This window comes from Nilaparvata lugens, chromosome X (assembly GCF_014356525.2).
Source record: "Nilaparvata lugens isolate BPH chromosome X, ASM1435652v1, whole genome shotgun sequence".
Classification (NCBI taxonomy): domain Eukaryota; kingdom Metazoa; phylum Arthropoda; class Insecta; order Hemiptera; family Delphacidae; genus Nilaparvata; species Nilaparvata lugens.
This window is the reverse complement of record NC_052518.1, coordinates 88,903,362-88,923,465: the sequence shown is the minus strand read 5'-3', so window position 1 is coordinate 88,923,465 and position 20,104 is coordinate 88,903,362. Positions and strand designations below refer to the sequence as shown.

Here is a 20,104-nt window from a genome sequence, read left to right as displayed (position 1 = left end):
CTTCCATGATTTATCAAGTCAAAATATTCAAGAGGAAGAATGGGTTTTAACAGAGAAGGATGAAGATCTCAGAAATATTTGGGAGCGAAAAGTTTTGAGGAGTATATATACTCACTTTTCTTCTTCCTTCTCTTCTCCTTTTTCAGGATTTTTTTTCGATCATTACTTTATGAGATATGAGCTTCTAAAGTTTAAATGTTTGGGACAGATCATATTAAATTTGGTAAGAGATAAATTCATGAAATTTTGAGAATAAATTCTTCATGGTATTGTTGATTTAATAAAACGAAATTTTCGTTTTTCTCGATTTGTATGTTATGATTTTGAGAGAATTTGTTGATGATTGATTTGTATGTTACAGAGCCGGATTCAAAGAAAGTGGCGACCTTGGCGAGTCCACCGTTAGCCGCTAGTGCGCCGTCGTCGGTTGGAGCAGGGGGGGTTGGGGGGCTGGCAGGGGGGGTGACAGCAGCCGTGGCGGCGCGAGTGGCAGCCGGCATTCAGGGCCTGGCCGCATTGGGCGGGCCCGTGTCCAGCGAGGATATCAAGGTGCCCGATAAGATGGTTGGACTTAGTGAGTATTCTCATCAAAATATCAATATATTGATGATGGTTCAGAATTTTTTTCAATTTTCTATGTACTCATTTATTTGATTTTTGTAGGATTTATTTTTTTTTTTTTAAATTTGAATAACTTTAAAACTATTTGAGTTATCGATGTTCGGTTTTCGCCATTCATTTTCAGTTGAACTTCTGTATCGAAATCATGTATCATATGATCCTTTTCCCATTAAAAATAATGAAGTTGGATTTAAGATGGGAAAACTTTTTTTAAGCGACATAGAAGTAGTTTTTTATAAAAATAGGATCCCCAATGAAATATGTTGTCAAATTATCATTGTAACTAAAATATTAAACTGTTTGCATGCTTTTCACCAACTCTGTATATCCAAACACATTCAAAATCCACAAAAGGTGTAACAGCCGAACACCATAGACTCCACATGAAAACACTTCACTCACTCTCACATGGACTACTTTTTAACAAATTGATAAAAACAATATGAAAATCTAAAAAAGTACCCCTTATTTTTTAAAAACTTTAAAATAGTTCAACAACTAGTTGTTAAAAAATAAAGGGTACATCAAGATTTTTATATTGTTTTTATTAACTCCACATGAAATTTGCAACAAAAAAATGTCCAGTAAAACTTTCTTATATCGACCTTAGTTTTCAAGATGTATCGATTATTTAATATTTTTGAAAAACGTCAATAAACCATCAGTCAAAATCTAATTCTAAGAATATGGTTGGAAAGAGGAAGACATTTTCAATAAAATTCATACAGTTTGTTTCTTCGTTTGACGTTTTTATGCGCTTTTATGACTTTTTATGAGCGCTCAAGTGGAAAAAATTAGGTACATTCATCGAGTTCAAAGCCAAATTTCCAACATTTTGAACTCTCATGAAAAGTTCAAAAACGTCATACAAAGGAACAAATTATATGAAAATGAGATTGCTGTCATCTAATGTAAAATTTTATCCGTCATAAATCTTAAGCTTGGAAATTGAGTTGAACGATTCTTATTTGAATGAAATAGATTTTTATTGATTGCTCCTGAATAGAAATTTCAAACCATTGGTTGATTGTTTCATATGTTGTAAATGATTGAATTAGAAACTTTGACTGTAAAAATTGCATTTTTGCAGTAATTGGCCGTGGCGGCGAACAGATCAGTCGACTGCAGTCAGAATCTGGCTGCAAAATACAAATGGCTCCTGACAGCGGAGGCACCCCTGAACGCCTCTGCACGCTCACCGGAAACCCTCAGGCTATCGGGTAAATCATAACTATTTTCTATATATTTTTTCACAACCCTCTGCTTTCCGATGAATTTCTACAGCGCAGTAAAAGAATACCATTGTGGCACTGTTCAGAAAAAGGAAAAATATACCATTACCATCAGGTAGGATACTATAAAAAATATAACTTGGCGTTTTCAATGTGTGAATAATAGATGAAGAACTGTAGATGAAGATTTTGTGGCCAGCAAAGCAGGAATTCATTGGAAAGCAGTGTCAAAACCGCATATTGAGCCCATTTTTACTTGTTGAGACGGATTCCCAATTATCATTATTTGTGAACGTGTGTGGCACAGTGATAATATTATTCTCATAAGTTCTAACTGGACTATTTGAGCTGAGTTATATTTAACTTGAAGCTGAATAAGACTATTTTATTAGAACTCATGGAAATGATATTTTCACTGAATCTGATACTGATATGTGGGAATACACGTTTACTCACCTCAAAGCGTCGGCTCAATACTATAATCCATTTCACAATAACTCCATCATTAAATTATAAATCCTAGAACGATGTGAAACCAACTTTACAAACGAGCTAATATTTTGTTGTTATAATGATTTTAGGCTACTTGAGACTTACTTTTCTTATTTTTGCGGGTTCTTTTTTATTGGGTGATCATTTACTCGTATTTCTTTTCCAATATGATCAGTTCTGGTAATCTAGTTATAAAGTAGATGTTTCTTTAACTGGGGAAATGTAAAACTGGTAACCGAGAAAAATTTCACTTTCAAACAGTCCTTATTATTGATATAAGTTGAGTGATAGAGATTTTTAGAAGTGAGGAATAGTTTACGTTGGGATGTGTGGTGATATTCAAGATTGATATTCAATATATTTACGTTGGGATGTAATGTATATTCAATTAGTTGATTCCTCTTATTCAAACATTCATGTTCAGCTCTAGTTGATTAAAGCCTACATTTCTGAAAAGGTCTCTATTGCTATTTCAGGATGCAACCTCAAATTATCTAGCATTGGTAAACTTGAACCTTGTCCCATCTATACTTATAACATAATAGACATAAACTCGCAGTTCATTCAATGCATTAGGATCGTTCAAACAGCTCGATAAGCAGCAACCAATATTTTAGTTGGATTTACGTTGATATGTGTTGTTCCACTTCAAGGTTGAAGTAGAGCTTGGAACCCTAGCTATGTTTGATGGAAACTCGATATGACAGACTCATGCACGATACCTCTCGAATCGTTTCTACAATATACTCTCTCAATGCTGATTGTTTGAAGTGAATTTAACTGAAGAGGATGTATAACTTTTCGCGTTCAGCCAAAAGCCAATGTCAACACACCGAAACGCATTGCTTCCCATTTAATCATTTCTAATAGTTAAAAGTGAATTTAGCATAGAGGGATTCTTTATTATTATAATTGTTTACTGACAGCAGAGATTTGGCATTGTTTCAGCCGGGCGAAGGAGTTAATTGGCTCAATCGTGGCTCAGCGCAGTCGGACTGAGGGTACAGGGGGAGCTCGCTTGGACGAGATGGGCCTGGGAGGACTCGATTCGTCCATGGGATCCAATGGAGGAAATAATGGCGATGGGCACTCGTCGGGTTCCGGGGGAAATGCGCATGTCAGTAATAATTTATCTTATCTCTATCAGTTATGAAAAATAATTAACAATACATTTGCAAACTTGGTTGGAGTTTGGGTGCAAACAATGACAAGAAGTGCATGCACAACAACGAATAAAAATAACAGCTGTCAGGATGGAATATTGGAGAGTACCTGTGTTTAAACTAAGATGGAAAGCTACTACACCCAGGGTTTATCAGGGTTTTACTGCCAGGTTATGGGCTTAGGTTAGGTTTGAAATATTGGTTTGTTATCGAACAACTGATTAAATATAGGTTTGTTATCGAACAAATGATTGGATGCTTTGCATTGACAAGGATGGGAAAACCCTTGAAGTAGGTACTATGTATTTTTGGCGAAATGGAAGTAAGGTTTGAAATAATCAAAATCACACAGGACAAAGAAATTATGTGGCTTGGTCATAGGTAGCCAGGTCCGGTTTCCGAGCTCGAGATTTAGCTAAGTTCTAGACTTTGAACAGCTGGAGTCAGAAAATTAGCTTTCCAAAACGGGGCGTAGTCGCAGTTTTTGTAACAGTGTCGCAGTTTTTATTTTCTCATTTCTATAATTGGAAACATTTTTCCTTGACGAAATTAAACATATCTAAATCATTCAAAATAGCTGAAACTTTACACTATTTTTTCTTTATTTTATTTTGTGTTCAAATTTTCTAGTTTTTTGAAATTTAATTCAAACGCGACTTTGACAATGACTGCGACTACGCCCCGTTTCGGAAAGCCAATTTTCAGACTCCAGCTGTTTAAATTCTAGAACTTGGCCAAATTCCGAGCTTGGAAACCGGCACTTAAACCCTTTGTTGCTATTGGCAATTTATCTACGTCACGTAAAACCGCGGCAAGCCGCATTTTTCCAACCTAAAACGGGCACAGAGCGTGGAATGATCACTGAATTGATACAGAATGGAAACTATCAATCAAACTTTCCAACCAATGCTTTTTACATGGCACAAATACTAGACACGTCACATGACTGCACCATCTTGTTAGAGAGAAGGAGATCCAATCCTGGTCTTTTGATTGGCTCGCGGCAGTGAACGAGATCAATTGATCCGGATCAGTAAAGTGATCCGAACCTCCCATCTATACTATAGTGAGGTCCACATTATAATGGCAGTGTACGATTGACAATACTGTTGCTGTCCTTTTCTATCATACAACAAAACAGATAGCACTCTCTCTCTTTCTCGCTTTGCAATGTTGTCTATTTGTTAGAATATTTTATATTTACTTTTGACAGTGACTGTACAAAACTGAACAAAAATTCTCAGCCGCCATTTTTTTCTTCATTCTATCAAAATACTTGAGTACACAAGTCGTATAATTGATTTAAAATGTATTTTTGAAACGATGAAATAATTTTTAAACATTACCGTATGAGAAACACAAATTAAAATACCTGAAATGACATTTTAAAAGTTGATAACTAACCATCCTAGACTTCATCCATGCTTCAGTTATTCTACCCGTATAGGTTAGACCTACTCGTACCGGTATAAATAATATTGAAAAGTTATTTCAGAATTAATCCACTGAAATTACTTATTTTTAAATATGATTTCTATTTTTCTATTATTTTAAAAAAGGAATTGGAATAGAATACCTACCAAATAACTCAATTTCTGTTGTTTTGAAATTCAGATCGTTGTATCACAGCTTTTTAAATTAGCCGCCATTTCAGGTTTGTTTAAAAATAAAAATCTGATCTCAGTTCTGTTATGGAAGCAAATTTTTGAATCAAATTATGAAAAAATATATTTTCTTGATTAATTTGACATTAAATTTATTATTTTATCAAGGAAATGATAATTATCATTGGATTAAATTTAATGGTATGAATTGAGTAACAGCTGTGTATAGTCAGTAGCAAAATGGAGAGAATTGGCAACGTTTTTCTCCTATAGTAAGGTCCACGTTATAATGACAGTATTTGATCAACTTTGGTGTTACTATTCTTGTCTATCATTCGACAAAGCAGGTATAGTGAGGTCCACGTTATAATGACAGTATTTGATCAACTTTGGTGTTACTATTCTTGTCTATCATTCGACAAAGCAGGTATAGTGAGGTCCACGTTATAATGACAGTATTTGATCAACTTTGGTGTTACTATTCTTGTCTATCATTCGACAAAGCAGGTATAGTGAGGTCCACGTTATAATGACTCACGTCATAATGACGTGGACCTCACTATAGAAAAGGATAATACTATAGTGAGGTCAACGTTATAATGGCAGTGGATAAAGATAGAAGAATAGCGATACCGATTCTTTTCATTAATTAATTATATTTCTACACTGTCAAAAACATAATTGGCATCGCTGCGGATCAAGAAAAGGATAGTACCACCGGCTTTGTCGAATAAAAAAAAAAATAAAAAAAATAAAAAAAAAATAAATAAATAAATTCGTATGGCTTTTGTTGGTGGGGAGTTCCTTGCGGGAATGTTCCACCGCCTGAATATATAATTTAAGCCGTCAATGGGCCTTACGACTGTCATACTTCAGCCGGGACCGACAGTTTAACGTGCCCATCCGATAACATGGGAGTGATCTGTTTAAAAAACTTTTGGCTCTCAGTGGGGTTTGAACCCGGGATCTCTATGCTGCTACGCAAGCACTCTATCCACTAGACCACGGATCACTCCAATGAAATTACTTATTTAGCTATGTCGAATGATAGACAAGGATAGCAAAACCAAAGTTGATCAAATACTGTCATTATAACGTGGACCTCACTATACCTGCTTTGTCGAATGATAGACAAGAATAGTAACACCAAAGTTGATCAAATACTGTCATTATAACGTGGACCTCACTATACCTGCTTTGTCGAATGATAGACAAGAATAGTAACACCAAAGTTGATCAAATACTGTCATTATAACGTGGACCTCACTATACCTGCTTTGTCGAATGATAGACAAGAATAGTAACACCAAAGTTGATCAAATACTGTCATTATAACGTGGACCTTACTATAGGAGAAAAACGTTGCCAATTCTCTCCATTTTGCTACTGACTATACACAGCTGTTACTCAATTCATACCATTAAATTTAATCCAATGATAATTATCATTTCCTTGATAAAATAATAAATTTAATGTCAAATTAATCAAGAAAATATATTTTTTCATAATTTGATTCAAAAATTTGCTTCCATAACAGAACTGAGATCAGATTTTTATTTTTAAACAAACCTGAAATGGCGGCTAATTTAAAAAGCTGTGATACAACGATCTGAATTTCAAAACAACAGAAATTGAGTTATTTGGTAGGTATTCTATTCCAATTCCTTTTTTAAAATAATAGAAAAATAGAAATCATATTTAAAAATAAGTAATTTCAGTGGATTAATTCTGAAATAACTTTTCAATATTATTTATACCGGTACGAGTAGGTCTAACCTATACGGGTAGAATAACTGAAGCATGGATGAAGTCTAGGATGGTTAGTTATCAACTTTTAAAATGCCATTTCAGGTATTTTAATTTGTGTTTCTCATACGGTAATGTTAAAAAATTATTTCATCGTTTCAAAAATACATTTTAAATCAATTATACGACTTGTGTACTCAAGTATTTTGATAGAATGAAGAAAAAAAATGGCGGCTGAGAATTTTTCTCACTATAGCTCCGCAATGATGCCAAATTTGTTTTTGACAATGTATTATGATTAATTGAGGCAGAGAATCGGCATCGCTGTTTTCCTATCTTCATCCACTGCCATTATAACGTGGACCTCACTATATCTTTCTTGTCTGCCATTATAACGTGGACCTCACTATATTACAATGCGGAACTTTCTAACAAGATGGCGGATTTTTGTGCCAGGGTACTAGCCAAGTTCCATACTGTATGTATACTGTGGAATGATCTCATGTGTGTGTGTGTGTATTGTTTAAAAAAGTTGAGTTCAGTCTTATGTATGATGCTTCCCAACCAACACCGATACCTACATATTATTGGGAAAATGCCTACTACTGTGCCTTAAGACAAGCTTAACTTGTTCATGGATAAGTTCCCTAAAATCAGTGAAGTCGATGTATGGGTGAGTAATAAATTCAACCAATAATCTATAATCAAATTTAAAATATTTGTTTTCCAAGTTACTAGTTCTTGAAAACTAGCTAGTTGCCATTTGTAATCTTCACATCGAATATCAATGGAACAAATTTTAACTAAACAAATGTGAAATGAACGATTATTGTACAGAGAATGTTGATTTAAATTTTCCTTCTCATTCAAATTCGTAGGACAATATTATGCTTTTATAGTAGAACTTATTCAAAAATCATGTTTGGTTCGTAGAATGAACAGTTACCTACCCCTACAGTTTCTGAGAAGGAACAACCCAGTCTATTTTATATTAAAAATAATGGGAATTATATTTTCACTTTCACTGTTGTGTGGAAATCCACATTAATTGACTATGATCTGATTATTTTCATCCTTCTTGAATCCTCCTATGGTGAGGTCCAAGTTTATAATGGCAGTGCTTGATTAGCAATGGTATTGCTATCCTTGTCTATCATTCAACAAAGCGGCTTTTTCTTTTTCGTTCTGCTTTGTTGCCAGATCGTCTTTGAACAATGTACAAATTATTAACTAACAAGATATTTTATCTTAATTATGAAATTATTGAAAAATATAATTTCTTACTTAATAAAATATAATCTATCATTTTAAACGAGAATGAACAGTTGAAATAACATCAATAACCAGCTACCGTCTATAGAAGGCATTGACAAGACAGTGGATTGGCAACGTTGTTCTTCTATCTTCGCTAGGTTCTATAGTGCTAGGTAACTCAGGGTTAGGTTAGGCTAGACTATTAAGACAATTCTGTGGAATGTTGTGAGCTTACTACGTTGCTTACGTAACTACAGTACTACAATACTCAATACTCAGTAGTACTACAATACTACTATTAGTACTACTAATAGTAGGCCATGCTTACTATTATTGGTGGTAAATAGTAGGCTCATACTGGTAGGCGGTTTGAGGTTAGGTTAGGGTTAGGTTATTTAAACGCTTGTCATATTTTGTAAACTTCTGTGAAAATTTTGTTTTTAAGTGGAAATCGTTGATGTGGGAATAACCTCAAATTTTAAATGAACTTAATCTTGCAATCCTCTAGAAGATTTGGATAAATATATGTTTATCCGAAGAATTTGTGTGATTAACTTAATGTTTGATGGGAACAAATTAGGATAGCACTTTCTTCATATATTATTGCTGCGATAACTATTCTCAAGTTGATGTCATACTTTTTATTTTTAAATGCAAGTTATAACAACTCATACTTGTTCGTTGTGAATTATTAACATTGCTATAGGTTGCGCGAGTTATAACTATTCGTACATGTTCATGACACCAGACACCTGGCTGAGCCAGCCAGGTCACTCGATATTATTATTATTGTTCTTTATGTATTATAAAAATTGCTATAGATTGCGAATATAACGAGATGGCACCTGCTTTTCATTATTTCAAATGGCAGGCTGGGGCCATCTCTTTTAGCGCTACCTATAGGTGCCCTAAATTTTAAATTTCACTTGATAACTAGTGAGTACACGGAAGTGTTGGAAATTTGATCTTGGGCCGTCCACTATGAACAGGACAAGAGTGTGTCGAACATGTTTGAACACAAATGTTTGACAGACAAGTTGTGTCATTTGCGAACAAAATGTTTTAGGTTAGGTTTTTGTATTTTCCATTATTTTTTGTTTATTTTTTCTTCGCTGATCTATTTGAGGTTTATTTTTCTGTACCGGCCTTTTTAAGTAACGATCATGGTACCCTAAAAAAGTCAGATCGTCGAAATTTTGAATTCATCATTCATTTCATATACAGAGGCATGGACCAAAATATAGATACTGAGGATTCGCTGCATTATGAGCTCCTATACTATATTTCATCTTTCCGTGAACCATAGTAATTCGTATCTAAAATTAATACAATCCTACAAACACTATTATATACGGTGGGATTGCCATTGTTCAAATGTATATTTTATTTAAAAATACTCTGTGTATTCCTTGTGAAGAGCAATTCCGGGATCATAATGCATTGCCATTCGTGGAATAACATTCCTACAAAGTTGATAATTGGTAGTTACGGTGGCTACGAATCATATTGTTTTGTAGTCGTGCTCCTGTTGATACTGTATTTACCTTGTTAATTATCTGTGCAGAATGGTATTGAGGTAGAAGTGAACTCGATGGCATCGCTTGGCAGTGTCCAGGCTCAATCGAGTGCTGCCTACCAACTTCCGATGACGGTAGGCCTGCCAAAACAATTCATCTCAAAGCACTCAAAGTTGACGAAATGGTTTTGCGCATGTGCAGGTTGGGTGAAAAGTAGGCTTGCCAGTTTTGGGAACTTATATTATGGGTAAAGATATGAGCAAAGATGTAAAGATAAATTCATCCGCCTAATGAAGAGTTTTCATTTCATGATATTATGTAACATTCATTTACATGAATCATCTACCGAGAGGATGATGTCGAAAATATTTAAATTTGGACAAGAAATGTAAAATTAATTGACTTTGAAAGTAGATTAAAGTATGTTTGTTACTAGATGTTTTCTATATATTTCTTGTATATTCAGAGAAATAATAAAGCCAATAATAAAAAATCATTTTACTGTTAACATTAAAATATTGTATGGATATTGATGAAATTTGGAAGGCAGAAGTATTTTCATCCTAGTTTATGAGGTATTCTGTCATGTTTGGAACTTTGGTGTTTGGAACACCACTGTTCAATAATGAAACATTCAATCAAGCATCTCTTGTCAAATAATAATTTCTTATAATGAATATACTGGCTTGAGGATAGATTCTCACTAGTTTTTTGATTTTCAAATTTTGCGACAGCCCGTTAAAAGTTAAATTATTAATCTTAGTTTTAATAATTAAAAGGTGCTTGGTTTGTCTTGTTATTAATTTTTGTTCTGTATTACTTATACAATGAGTTCTTGGGGCTTGGCAGTTTACTTGCGGTTGTAAACTTTGAGTGTAACTATAGCAAGGGTGTACTTTGTGCCACCTTTTTGAAGCCGTCTTTTTTGTGGTTAGCATTGAAATGAGCCACCTTCCAACCTAAAGCAACTCAGCTTCTAATCAGCACTGGAGTTGGACACATTTCTGAGCTGCACCGGTAGTTATTGACAAATATGTATTCTCGAGGTTCACATTGGATTGCAATTTATAATGAGACATGAACTGTTCTGATCTTAGATACACGCATAATTGCTCATTTGAATTATTTGTAACTTGTCCAGTAAAACTAGTATCTGTTTGGGGTTTTCAAGTTCACACATCACTCTTGTTCTATTGTATTGGGTTCACTGTTTGTTCTGTGGAGCTTACACTTGTCACCACAATTTCACCACACTATTTTCCAAACTTCATATGTCATGGTTAGGAGTGGGAGACTCATGCAGCGTTGTTTTCAAAGATTTTTCATAACAACCGTTTTGGAATTGATTCACTGTCATTTCAGTAGATCTATGATTCGACGCATTGATGATAGATGATAGATCTATGATTCCAGTGATATAAAAATCAGCACAACACTAGCACGGTTTTATTGTGTGAATCAGCTTTCACCTAGTCGTTGTTTCACAACCTTATTTTTAACCTCATTTGCATTTGATTGTTAATCTTAGTAAGATCTTGTTGGGCTGTCTCTTCCATAACGTGTGAATCTCTTTCTATGTGACTTAAATGATCAATAATGTTGCCATACGAAATTTTGATCGACAATCATGAATGACGAGATCTGTATTCATGTAAGATCTATTATTTTTATGTCGAAAAATAACCTTCTTTTCGTTGACTCATCGGACAAAAGGCACCTGTATTTCTTATAAACATAGATAGAAACTGGCAAACACACAACCAGCTCAATAATTCATGTTTAGGCTACTCGTGTAAGAATTTCAAAATCATATCTATTTGGTGATTCTTTTTATTTGTGGTTTTAGGTGGAGATAATGGTGCCCGGGCCGAAGGTCGGTCTGATCATTGGTAAAGGAGGAGAGACCATAAAACAATTGCAGGAAAAGTCCGGGGCAAAAATGGTGGTTATCCAAGAAGGACCAAATCAAGAAACCGAAAAGCCTCTTAGGATTAGCGGTGATGTCTCGAAAGTAGAAGTAAGTATCTTTCTGTTGTAGAACATTTATTCAAAATGCAGTCGACTTTCCAAACACAGGTCACTGAAATTGAGTTAATGCTTTTCCAGTCTGATTCTGATTTCTTTGATTTTCGATCACTTCATCTTACCTTTGAAAGTGACATCTAAAAAGATAAATTTTGAGAATTGGAACCGTTTTGGGCTTTAGCCTGTGTTACTTCTCTTAAAGTTGTGTAATTCTGAATGATCGTCTCATACAACGTACAAAGGTTTATTATTATTAAACACAAAACACGACTTATTTCAAAGTATTTATTCTTTCTACGGTATATATTCTTTTGCTAAATAAACATGGTTTGATTAATATCTTATAACCATTACTTGCATTGAAGGTGTATGTATAACTTGAACCGCTTAAAATTTTCAAAAGTACTGACATCTACCTTCTTTACTTTAATTTATGTGTGAAAAAATATGATTGTGTCTTACAATAATTTAAATCACAGTATATATATTTTACCATACAGCATTTATTTGATCAAACTCTTAGAAAATCCTGTAAGTTTCAAATGTTTCTCTCATCTCAATTCAAGTATTATTTGATCGTAAGAGATTTTGACAGTAGAATCCTTGATATGAATACTATACTTCCTTTCATATCATATAGAATAGTTTTAATGATTTTTTTTGGAGATACGTAAGGTATTTATTACAACTTGTTTGTTTCAGGCTGCAAAGCAGCTAGTGTACGAACTAATCGCTGATAAAGAAGGGGTACGTATTTTATTTAATTGTATATTTATTACTATTTTGATGTTCTTTGCGCAATGTTCACTTTTGCAATTATGTAATAAGTTACAGAATCATAATGTATTGGTCATTACATTTTTTTACTCAATCATTCCTATTTATTTATTTCCAATTTTTTTATTTAGTTTTTATGACAGGCTAGTAACGTAGGCTAGATTCTTGAACATCCATAAGTCTTGTGTCTCTAAATGGATACTGCAATCGTACATCACCTAGTATGTGCTGCCTTCTACCGACAGAATTTAGAAATACATTTTCGACAAATCACAATAGAGTAGGAGGAGCTTCGCAGCGTGTCTATAGAATCAGCACCCAGTAGCTACTACCACCTACTGGAAAAATACATAAGTCATAGAAAGTGTCACAAAGTCACACTATTTTTCAATAGCAAAATTAGGGCCGGTTTCCGAGCTCGGGATTTAGCTAAGTTCTAGACTTTTACTGGCTTCAAACTCTGGAGTCAGAAAATTGGCTTTCCGAGTCAGAGCGTTAACGTAGTCCAGGACTTAAATAGACTCTGGAGTTTAGAGATCACGTTAGATCCTGGAGACTATAATTTCGCTTTCTGAGTGAAGGGCTTATAAGTCCAGGACTTAAATTAGATTCTCGCCTCTTTCCGAGTTTAGGATTTATTAAAAATCGTTAAATTCAGAACTTGAAACAGCGTAATTTTAAACCCTCGACTGGTGTAGGGTTTAAATTTAAGTTCTAGAATTAACTGAGCAAACACAATTCAGTTTTGGAGTAGATGAAAAGCCAAATAGATGTCATGGAATACCTAAATTATTTGGATTAGTCCATCTAAATTCATAATTTATAGTTTGCAAGTTATTTTGCAATAAAATTGTATCAGAATTATGCGTAAAAAACTAACATTATTTTACGAATGTGACATAACCTAAAAATGTCCAAGAAAAATAACACAAGGATTGCCTTGGAATTTATATTCCAATCTGAATGTTATTAATCAATGTCATACTCAACATATTAATAAAACAATAATAAATTATTATTCCAGTTTTTTTTTTCAAAACAAATACGTTTTCAAACTCAATAGCATAATGAAATTTTTATTCCAAAATCACTGGTTAGGATCAATTATCAATAATAGCATAAAGTAAAATAAAATGTTTATTCATTCATCTTTCAAAAGGTTAGGTTTTGCTTTGAATAGGCCTACAAAGAAATCGAAACGTATTTTCACAAAATAGTTTGGTGAGCATGCTCATTTGAATTATCCCGCTGCTATCAGGTGTTTTCGTTTTGTTTATAATGCCAACAATATAACAGCAAAATATTGTGAATTTCCCTTATGTTTACTACATTAAAGTCCTGGACTCAAATAAGTCGAGAACTTTATAGACCCCGGAGTTAAGAAGATAAAATCGTGACTCAGAAAGTCCCGAGCGCTTATTTCAGTCCTGGACTTTGTAAGTCCAGAACTTATAGATCCCGAGCTCGGAAACCGCCCCTTAGACTAATTACATAATACTATTGTAGTTGATTAGCGTATTTTATGTTTCATTTTATACTTACAGGGCTCTTTTGGCGGACGAAGTGGTCTGGGTGGGAATAACCAGCGAAGTTTTAGGAGCGAATTTGGATCTCCATTTGGTCAATCTTCTTCCTCAGGTGGAGACGGTGACTCTGTTGAGGTTAGTGTTGCATCCTTGTTCGAGAAAAAATTATATACCAGGTACACCAATTTTTTTGTCAATTAAAAAAATGTCAAAATAAAATAAATCAGTTATTTATTATAATTGAAAGCCAACAAATATTACTTCTTAGTACATTTTCATAGACATTGACTATGCTTTAGCATCCAACAAACATCTCTTCTTAGTACATTTTCATAGATATTGACTATGCTTAGCTAATCAATCTTCAATTGATTAATGAATATACCCTTTTATAATAATTAGTAGAAATAATCATTTAAGTTACAGTTTGTTGAATGCTGAATACATTTTCAAATATAAACTTGTGTTTTACTAGTTGCATTGTGGTAATTATGACAAAAATTATGACAGTGAAGAGAAACTGCAGGTTCCATCCAAGATTGTTTCTCACCTAGATTTTGATAGAATAACAAATATGTTGAAACTTACTAATTAGATGGTTAAAATGACAAAACAGAATAGCACATTGTACAAAATGTTATTGTATGATAATTGTAATAAATTGAATTGAAGTGATGCAGTTGATAAATTCAAGTAGTATTAGTTGTTAATATCTTGGGAATCAAATGATAACTTATTCTATTTACGTTTCTAATATATTTTGTTGAATTCTTTATTCTTCATTTTCACAAATATATCATTTATCATTAATTATAATTATGGAAAGGATTTGGAGAGAAGAAATAAGGTCAACCTTGAGCTTCTCTCAAGAATTTTCATAAGTTGACAAAGTCCGTTAAAGTTTAGGTCTTCCTTTCACATGATTTTCAGTATAAAAATACACAATTTTCAATTTTGAATTTTCAACCTGGGCCCTGTTGCATGAGAAAATACAAGCTAATAAATTTCCTATTGTAATAACCAGCTGACTAGTAATATTATTAGTTTGTATTTTCTCAAGCAATAGACCCCATATGAATTAGATATAAAATCAAATTGAAATATTCCACTCAATTAACGTCAAACAATAAAATATTAATATTGTATTGTAAAATACAAGCTAATAAATTTCCTATTCTAATAACCAGCTGACTAGTAATATTATTAGTTTGTATTTTCTCAAGCAATATACCCCATATGTATTAGATATAAAATCAAATTGAAATATTCCACTCAATTAACGTCAAACAATAAAATATTAATATTGTATTGTAAAATACAAGCTAATAAATTTCCTATTCTAATAACCAGCTGACTAGTAATATTATTAGTTTGTATTTTCTCAAGCAATAGACCCCATATGTATTAGATATAAAATCAAATTGAAATATTCCACTCAATTAACGTCAATCAATAAAATATTGACTTGAGGAAATTTAGAACCAGAAATGAAAAAGAAACTCGTGAAAGCAAAGCTGTTGTATTGGAAACACAATAACTATAGCCAGTTACATACATCGATTTTTGAACGGTAAAGGTTTTGCCGTTTTACTTGGATTAATATATAACTTAGATTACTTAGATCAATAGATTCTATTAACATAACTTGGCAAGCAGATTATGTGTTCATGTGTTTGCCAAGTTCCGTTTAACTGTTAGATTTCTTAAGGACGGCATAAAATCGAATTTCCAAAAATCGATGTGTGTGTAACTGACTGTGAGTCACAGCCTTTCTATTCGATATGTATGTGTTATATATGTCATCTTTATGTTTTCATCAGGAATAAATACCACTACATCTCACTAAACACTGTGTCAGAAGTTACAGCCTTTGCATTCGAGTATGTGTTATTTGTTTGTTGTATTTTGATTGTAATTGAGATTCTATTTTGTTAGATTGCTGTTCCTCGAGCTGCAGTGGGCGTGGTAATTGGAAAGGGTGGCGATATGATCAAGAAAATCCAGGGTGAAACCGGCGCCAGGGTGCAGTTCCAGCAAGGTCGCGAAGATGACCCTGACGACAGACGGTGCTTCCTTTCCGGCAAACCAGACCAGGTTTCCGAGGCTCGTAGGAGAATAGACGAGCTCATCGATAGTGTGCTAGTGAGTCACTATCAGTTAAATTCAATTTACTCTTATACAGAATATCCCACAAAATGTATAACAGCCGAAGATAGATAGATAGATAAATGACTTTTATTTACACTTTACAATAAAAGTGATGTGGGCGAAATTGAGGCAATAAAAGCCCTCTCTTCCATTTAATCCACAAGATCATAGATTCTACGTGAAATTTTACAGCAAATAATGTACAGTAAAATTTTCTTGATATTGACCTTAGTTTTTCAGATATTTTTTAAAAACGTCAATAGCTAGAAAACCAAATAAAATATTGAACGTTTATCTATGATATTACACTATGCTTTGTTATACAATTTTGTGGTTTTTTTTGTGTTTCAGAGACGAGACAACGACAGAGGTCGCGGAGGTGGCCGTGGAGGGTTCGAGCGTAGTGGTGGTCGTGATTTCAACGATCGCGGAGGCCGTGGCGGTGGTTGGAACAACGACCGCGGTGATAAGCAAGAAGCAACATTCGTCGTTCCTGCTAATAAATGCGGTGTTATCATTGGACGCGGTATGTTCTATTTATTTATTAATAATCTATTTTCTTTTCATTTGTACAAACACTTGTCATGGAAATAATTTGTAGAGAGAAAAAACAAACTGAACTGTTCTTCTCCTGAATTTAGATAACATTGATAAAATATTACTGTACCATCAATATTTTTTCAACAGGGCTACTTAATACATAACATGTAATAAATATTACCATTAGGTTAATAATGTTTATTTCAATAGGGCTACTTGGAAGTTATACATAATTTGTAAAAAATATTATCATTGAAAGAACTAACAATTGCTAGATTTTATTCAATTGACCCAATATAAGCAACTATTGAGTAACTACATCATAGTAAGCTATTGAGAATAGATTAACGTTGAAGGTTTTCTGTTGGGCAGGTGGTGAAACCATAAAGCAGATCAACCAGTCCACGGGTGCTCACTGTGAACTGGACAGAAGACCGCAAGCGAATCCCGCCGAGAAGACTTTCCTGATCCGTGGTCAACCTGATCAGATAGAAGCGGCGAAGAGGCTGATCGCTGAGAAGCTTGGCGGCCCGGGTGGTGGCCTGATGAGTGGTGGTCAGGGCCAGAACGGTGGAGGCCCTCCCTTCGGCGGTGCCGGCGGTCCCCCTGGTGGTGGCGCATCTGGTGCTCCGCATTTCGCTCCGCAGAGCTGGGGTAGTGGCGGGCCACAGGGATTCCAGCAGCCGTGGGCTAATCCCCAACAGCCGCATCCTCAGGATCCTAACAGTAATAAAACATTTTGACTCAAATTCAACTCTTAGGCCCGGTTGCACAAAAGCCGGTTAAATTCTCTTATCTGATTGGTTCTCGTGAAATTAATCACAATTAAAATTTGATGCAACCGGCACTCAGGCCCTAATAAAACATTGTGAATCAAATTGGTTTTGTATTATGATTTATTTTGTGTTGAATTGAATAAATTGATTGAAATTTCAACCCTCAGGTCCGGTTTCCAAGACACAAATTGAATAGAATGGGTTATTAAACCTATCGATTTTAAATAGATTTAAGGGCTCATTAGATTCAATAAGTGCCCTACAGTGAGGCACGTTTTAATTGCAGTGAAGAAAGATAGGAGTCGAATGCCTTGCTACTGTTTTTGTGTCTTATAGCTGATAGCTATTATATCAGCTCCGATGTAATATCAAATTTTCATTCTTGTTTAAAATAATCAATTCCAACTGTACAAAAATTATTTCAAATATCCAATAAAATCTGTGAGGTTATACGTTGGGGTTTACTTTTAAATGGGAATATGCTGATATAATTCAGAACTATTTGATAATTTTAGAATTGTTACTGTATCCAATGGACGTTTTATAATAGCAACAGGAACTTGACGATTTGAAAACTTGACATACCGAAGTTGCCTACCCGGACTGCTTCTTGATCGACTGAAGATCTTGATGAAGTGAATGTAACCCATTGAGCAGTAGCTTCGCTAAGACCTGAAAGAATTCTTTTGCTTTTGAAAACGTTTCATAATAATTTCAGTCAGTCGGTCAGCTCGAGATAAAACTATGTCTACGGTACCTTTTTAATAGTAATTATCATTAAGTTGATTTCCCTTAGATGACAGACTGAAACTGAACATATTTTGCTGTCTTTATTTAGAAGTGTTTGAAAATATTGGGCAATTCATAAAAATTTATTACCTTTATCGTCAAGATTGAAATTTGTAAAACATGATTCCCTCCACTGCATATGTACATTCTCTATGGACTTTACTATCCATAGTATATAATTGATACATCTTATCTTCATCCTAGGTATTTATTTCAAGTGTTGTTTTATCATTGTTACAGTGTTTGCGGCTGCTCAAAATAATCAAGTTCAGGTACCAGTCAATCCACAAACTGGTCAGCCGGATTACTCGGCTCAGTGGGCTGAATACTATCGATCTGTGGGAATGCATCGTGAAGCAGAGCTTATTGAACAGCAGGCTAAAGCAAGCAAGGTAGGTTTTCTCCCTTTATTATCGGTTTATGTGATAGTGATTTTTTGTGTTCATGGATTTATATTTGAAACTGATGTATTTGTTTTCATGGATTTTAGTAAAAAGAAATGTACTTCGTCTACGTTGTCTTCATGGACTAGTCTTAGTTAGGTTGGTGAGGTAAGCCAGGTCCAGCATCCACCGTTTCCTCAGTGTATGATGATAGGAACAACTTCGATCCTTTATCCCTTATACTATCTAGTATAACCTTATACTTTCAGGAAGAACGACTCATCATTGTTTGATTGATGGTAAGAACAACCTTCATTTCACATCCATAACCTTATACTTTCAGGAAGAATTACTCATCAGTGATTGATGGTAGGAACAACTTCAGTCCTCTTCATAACCTTATACATTCAGGAAGAATTACTCATCATTGATTTATGACAGAAACAATTCTAGTCCACCTCAAAACCTTATACTTTGAGGAAAACAATCAAAGAGCTTGTAATGATATAATGGGTCGATTGAATAAAGACTAGACTCTATTGACTAGCAACTAGTGATTGGTTCTAGCTAAAGAAATAAGATTAGCCTATACAAATACAACTGACTCAAATCCTAGCATTTGCTTGAAAATTACTTAGAACTAGCAATTGCTAGCTTTTATTGAATTGCCCAAATTTGTATTTGGGTTTTTGTAAGGAACTAACAATTGCTAGCTTTTATTCAATTGACCGAATTTGTATTTGGTTTTTGTAGGGGATGACGGCAGTAGCTGTAGCCGGGGGGCAAGGAGCGCCCCAACAGCAGCCAAGCCAACCGGCGCCGGCCGCCGCGCAGCCCGCACAAAACGGCCAACCTGACTACTCGGCGCAGTGGGCTGAGTACTACCGTTCAACCGGAAAAATCAAAGAAGCCGAATTCATCGAGCAACAGATGAAGACCAAGGTAAACATTCACTTTCACCCTTAGGGCCTGTTTCCGAGCTCTGGTTCTGGATTTACAGAGTTATAGGAATTTAATTTGATTTGATGATTCCTATGTTTAAATTGAATAAATGGAACTAAATGGATGGTGAATTGATTTTAATGTTGAATGACAAATTGAACTATTGATAAATATTGAAATGAACTGTTACAAGTTATAAACAAACTTTGCCAGTTGACAACATCACAGATGGCGGTGGCCATCATATGATTCGCCACATTACCCCCCGGGCAGACGATTTGGCCATCCGAAATCTTGAAGCTCACCCTTTTTCCTGGAACAGGGTGGGAAGGCTGAGGTGAGTCGTCTTGGAGGATGTATGCTGGCTTCACCCGGTCAATGGAAACCTTAACGGTTTTACCATTAATCCTTAATGTGAAGGTTTTATCGTCTCTGTCCACCACCTCATGGGGACCAGTGTAAGGTGGCTGAAGTGCCCTTAAGATTGGTCCTTCTCACAAAAAGACGTGGCTACATGTGGACAGTTCCTTGAACACAAAGACGCCTGGTTGACCATGTCTTGTTGCTGG

General features: G+C 34.6%; 1 protein-coding gene across 5 annotated transcripts in view; it reads left to right on the top strand.

Annotated features, from left to right (window-relative positions):
- The window catches only part of LOC111064467 (far upstream element-binding protein 3), a 45,954-nt gene that overhangs the window by 12,198 nt on the left and 13,652 nt on the right, over positions 1-20,104 (top strand). For all 5 annotated transcript variants that reach the window (XR_005573202.1, XR_005573203.1, XM_039442627.1 and 2 more), the window contains exons 3-13: positions 362-574; positions 1,712-1,841; positions 3,294-3,462; positions 11,476-11,646; positions 12,357-12,401; positions 13,976-14,092; positions 15,893-16,099; positions 16,457-16,631; positions 17,018-17,371; positions 18,451-18,602; positions 19,347-19,535. Coding sequence is in view for 3 of the 5 variants with exons in the window: in XM_039442627.1 (XP_039298561.1) it covers positions 362-574; positions 1,712-1,841; positions 3,294-3,462; positions 11,476-11,646; positions 12,357-12,401; positions 13,976-14,092; positions 15,893-16,099; positions 16,457-16,631; positions 17,018-17,371; positions 18,451-18,602; positions 19,347-19,535 (1,922 nt within the window). In the remaining 2 variants the exon portion in view is untranslated. The remainder of the gene's footprint in view (positions 1-361; positions 575-1,711; positions 1,842-3,293; positions 3,463-11,475; positions 11,647-12,356; positions 12,402-13,975; positions 14,093-15,892; positions 16,100-16,456; positions 16,632-17,017; positions 17,372-18,450; positions 18,603-19,346; positions 19,536-20,104) is intronic.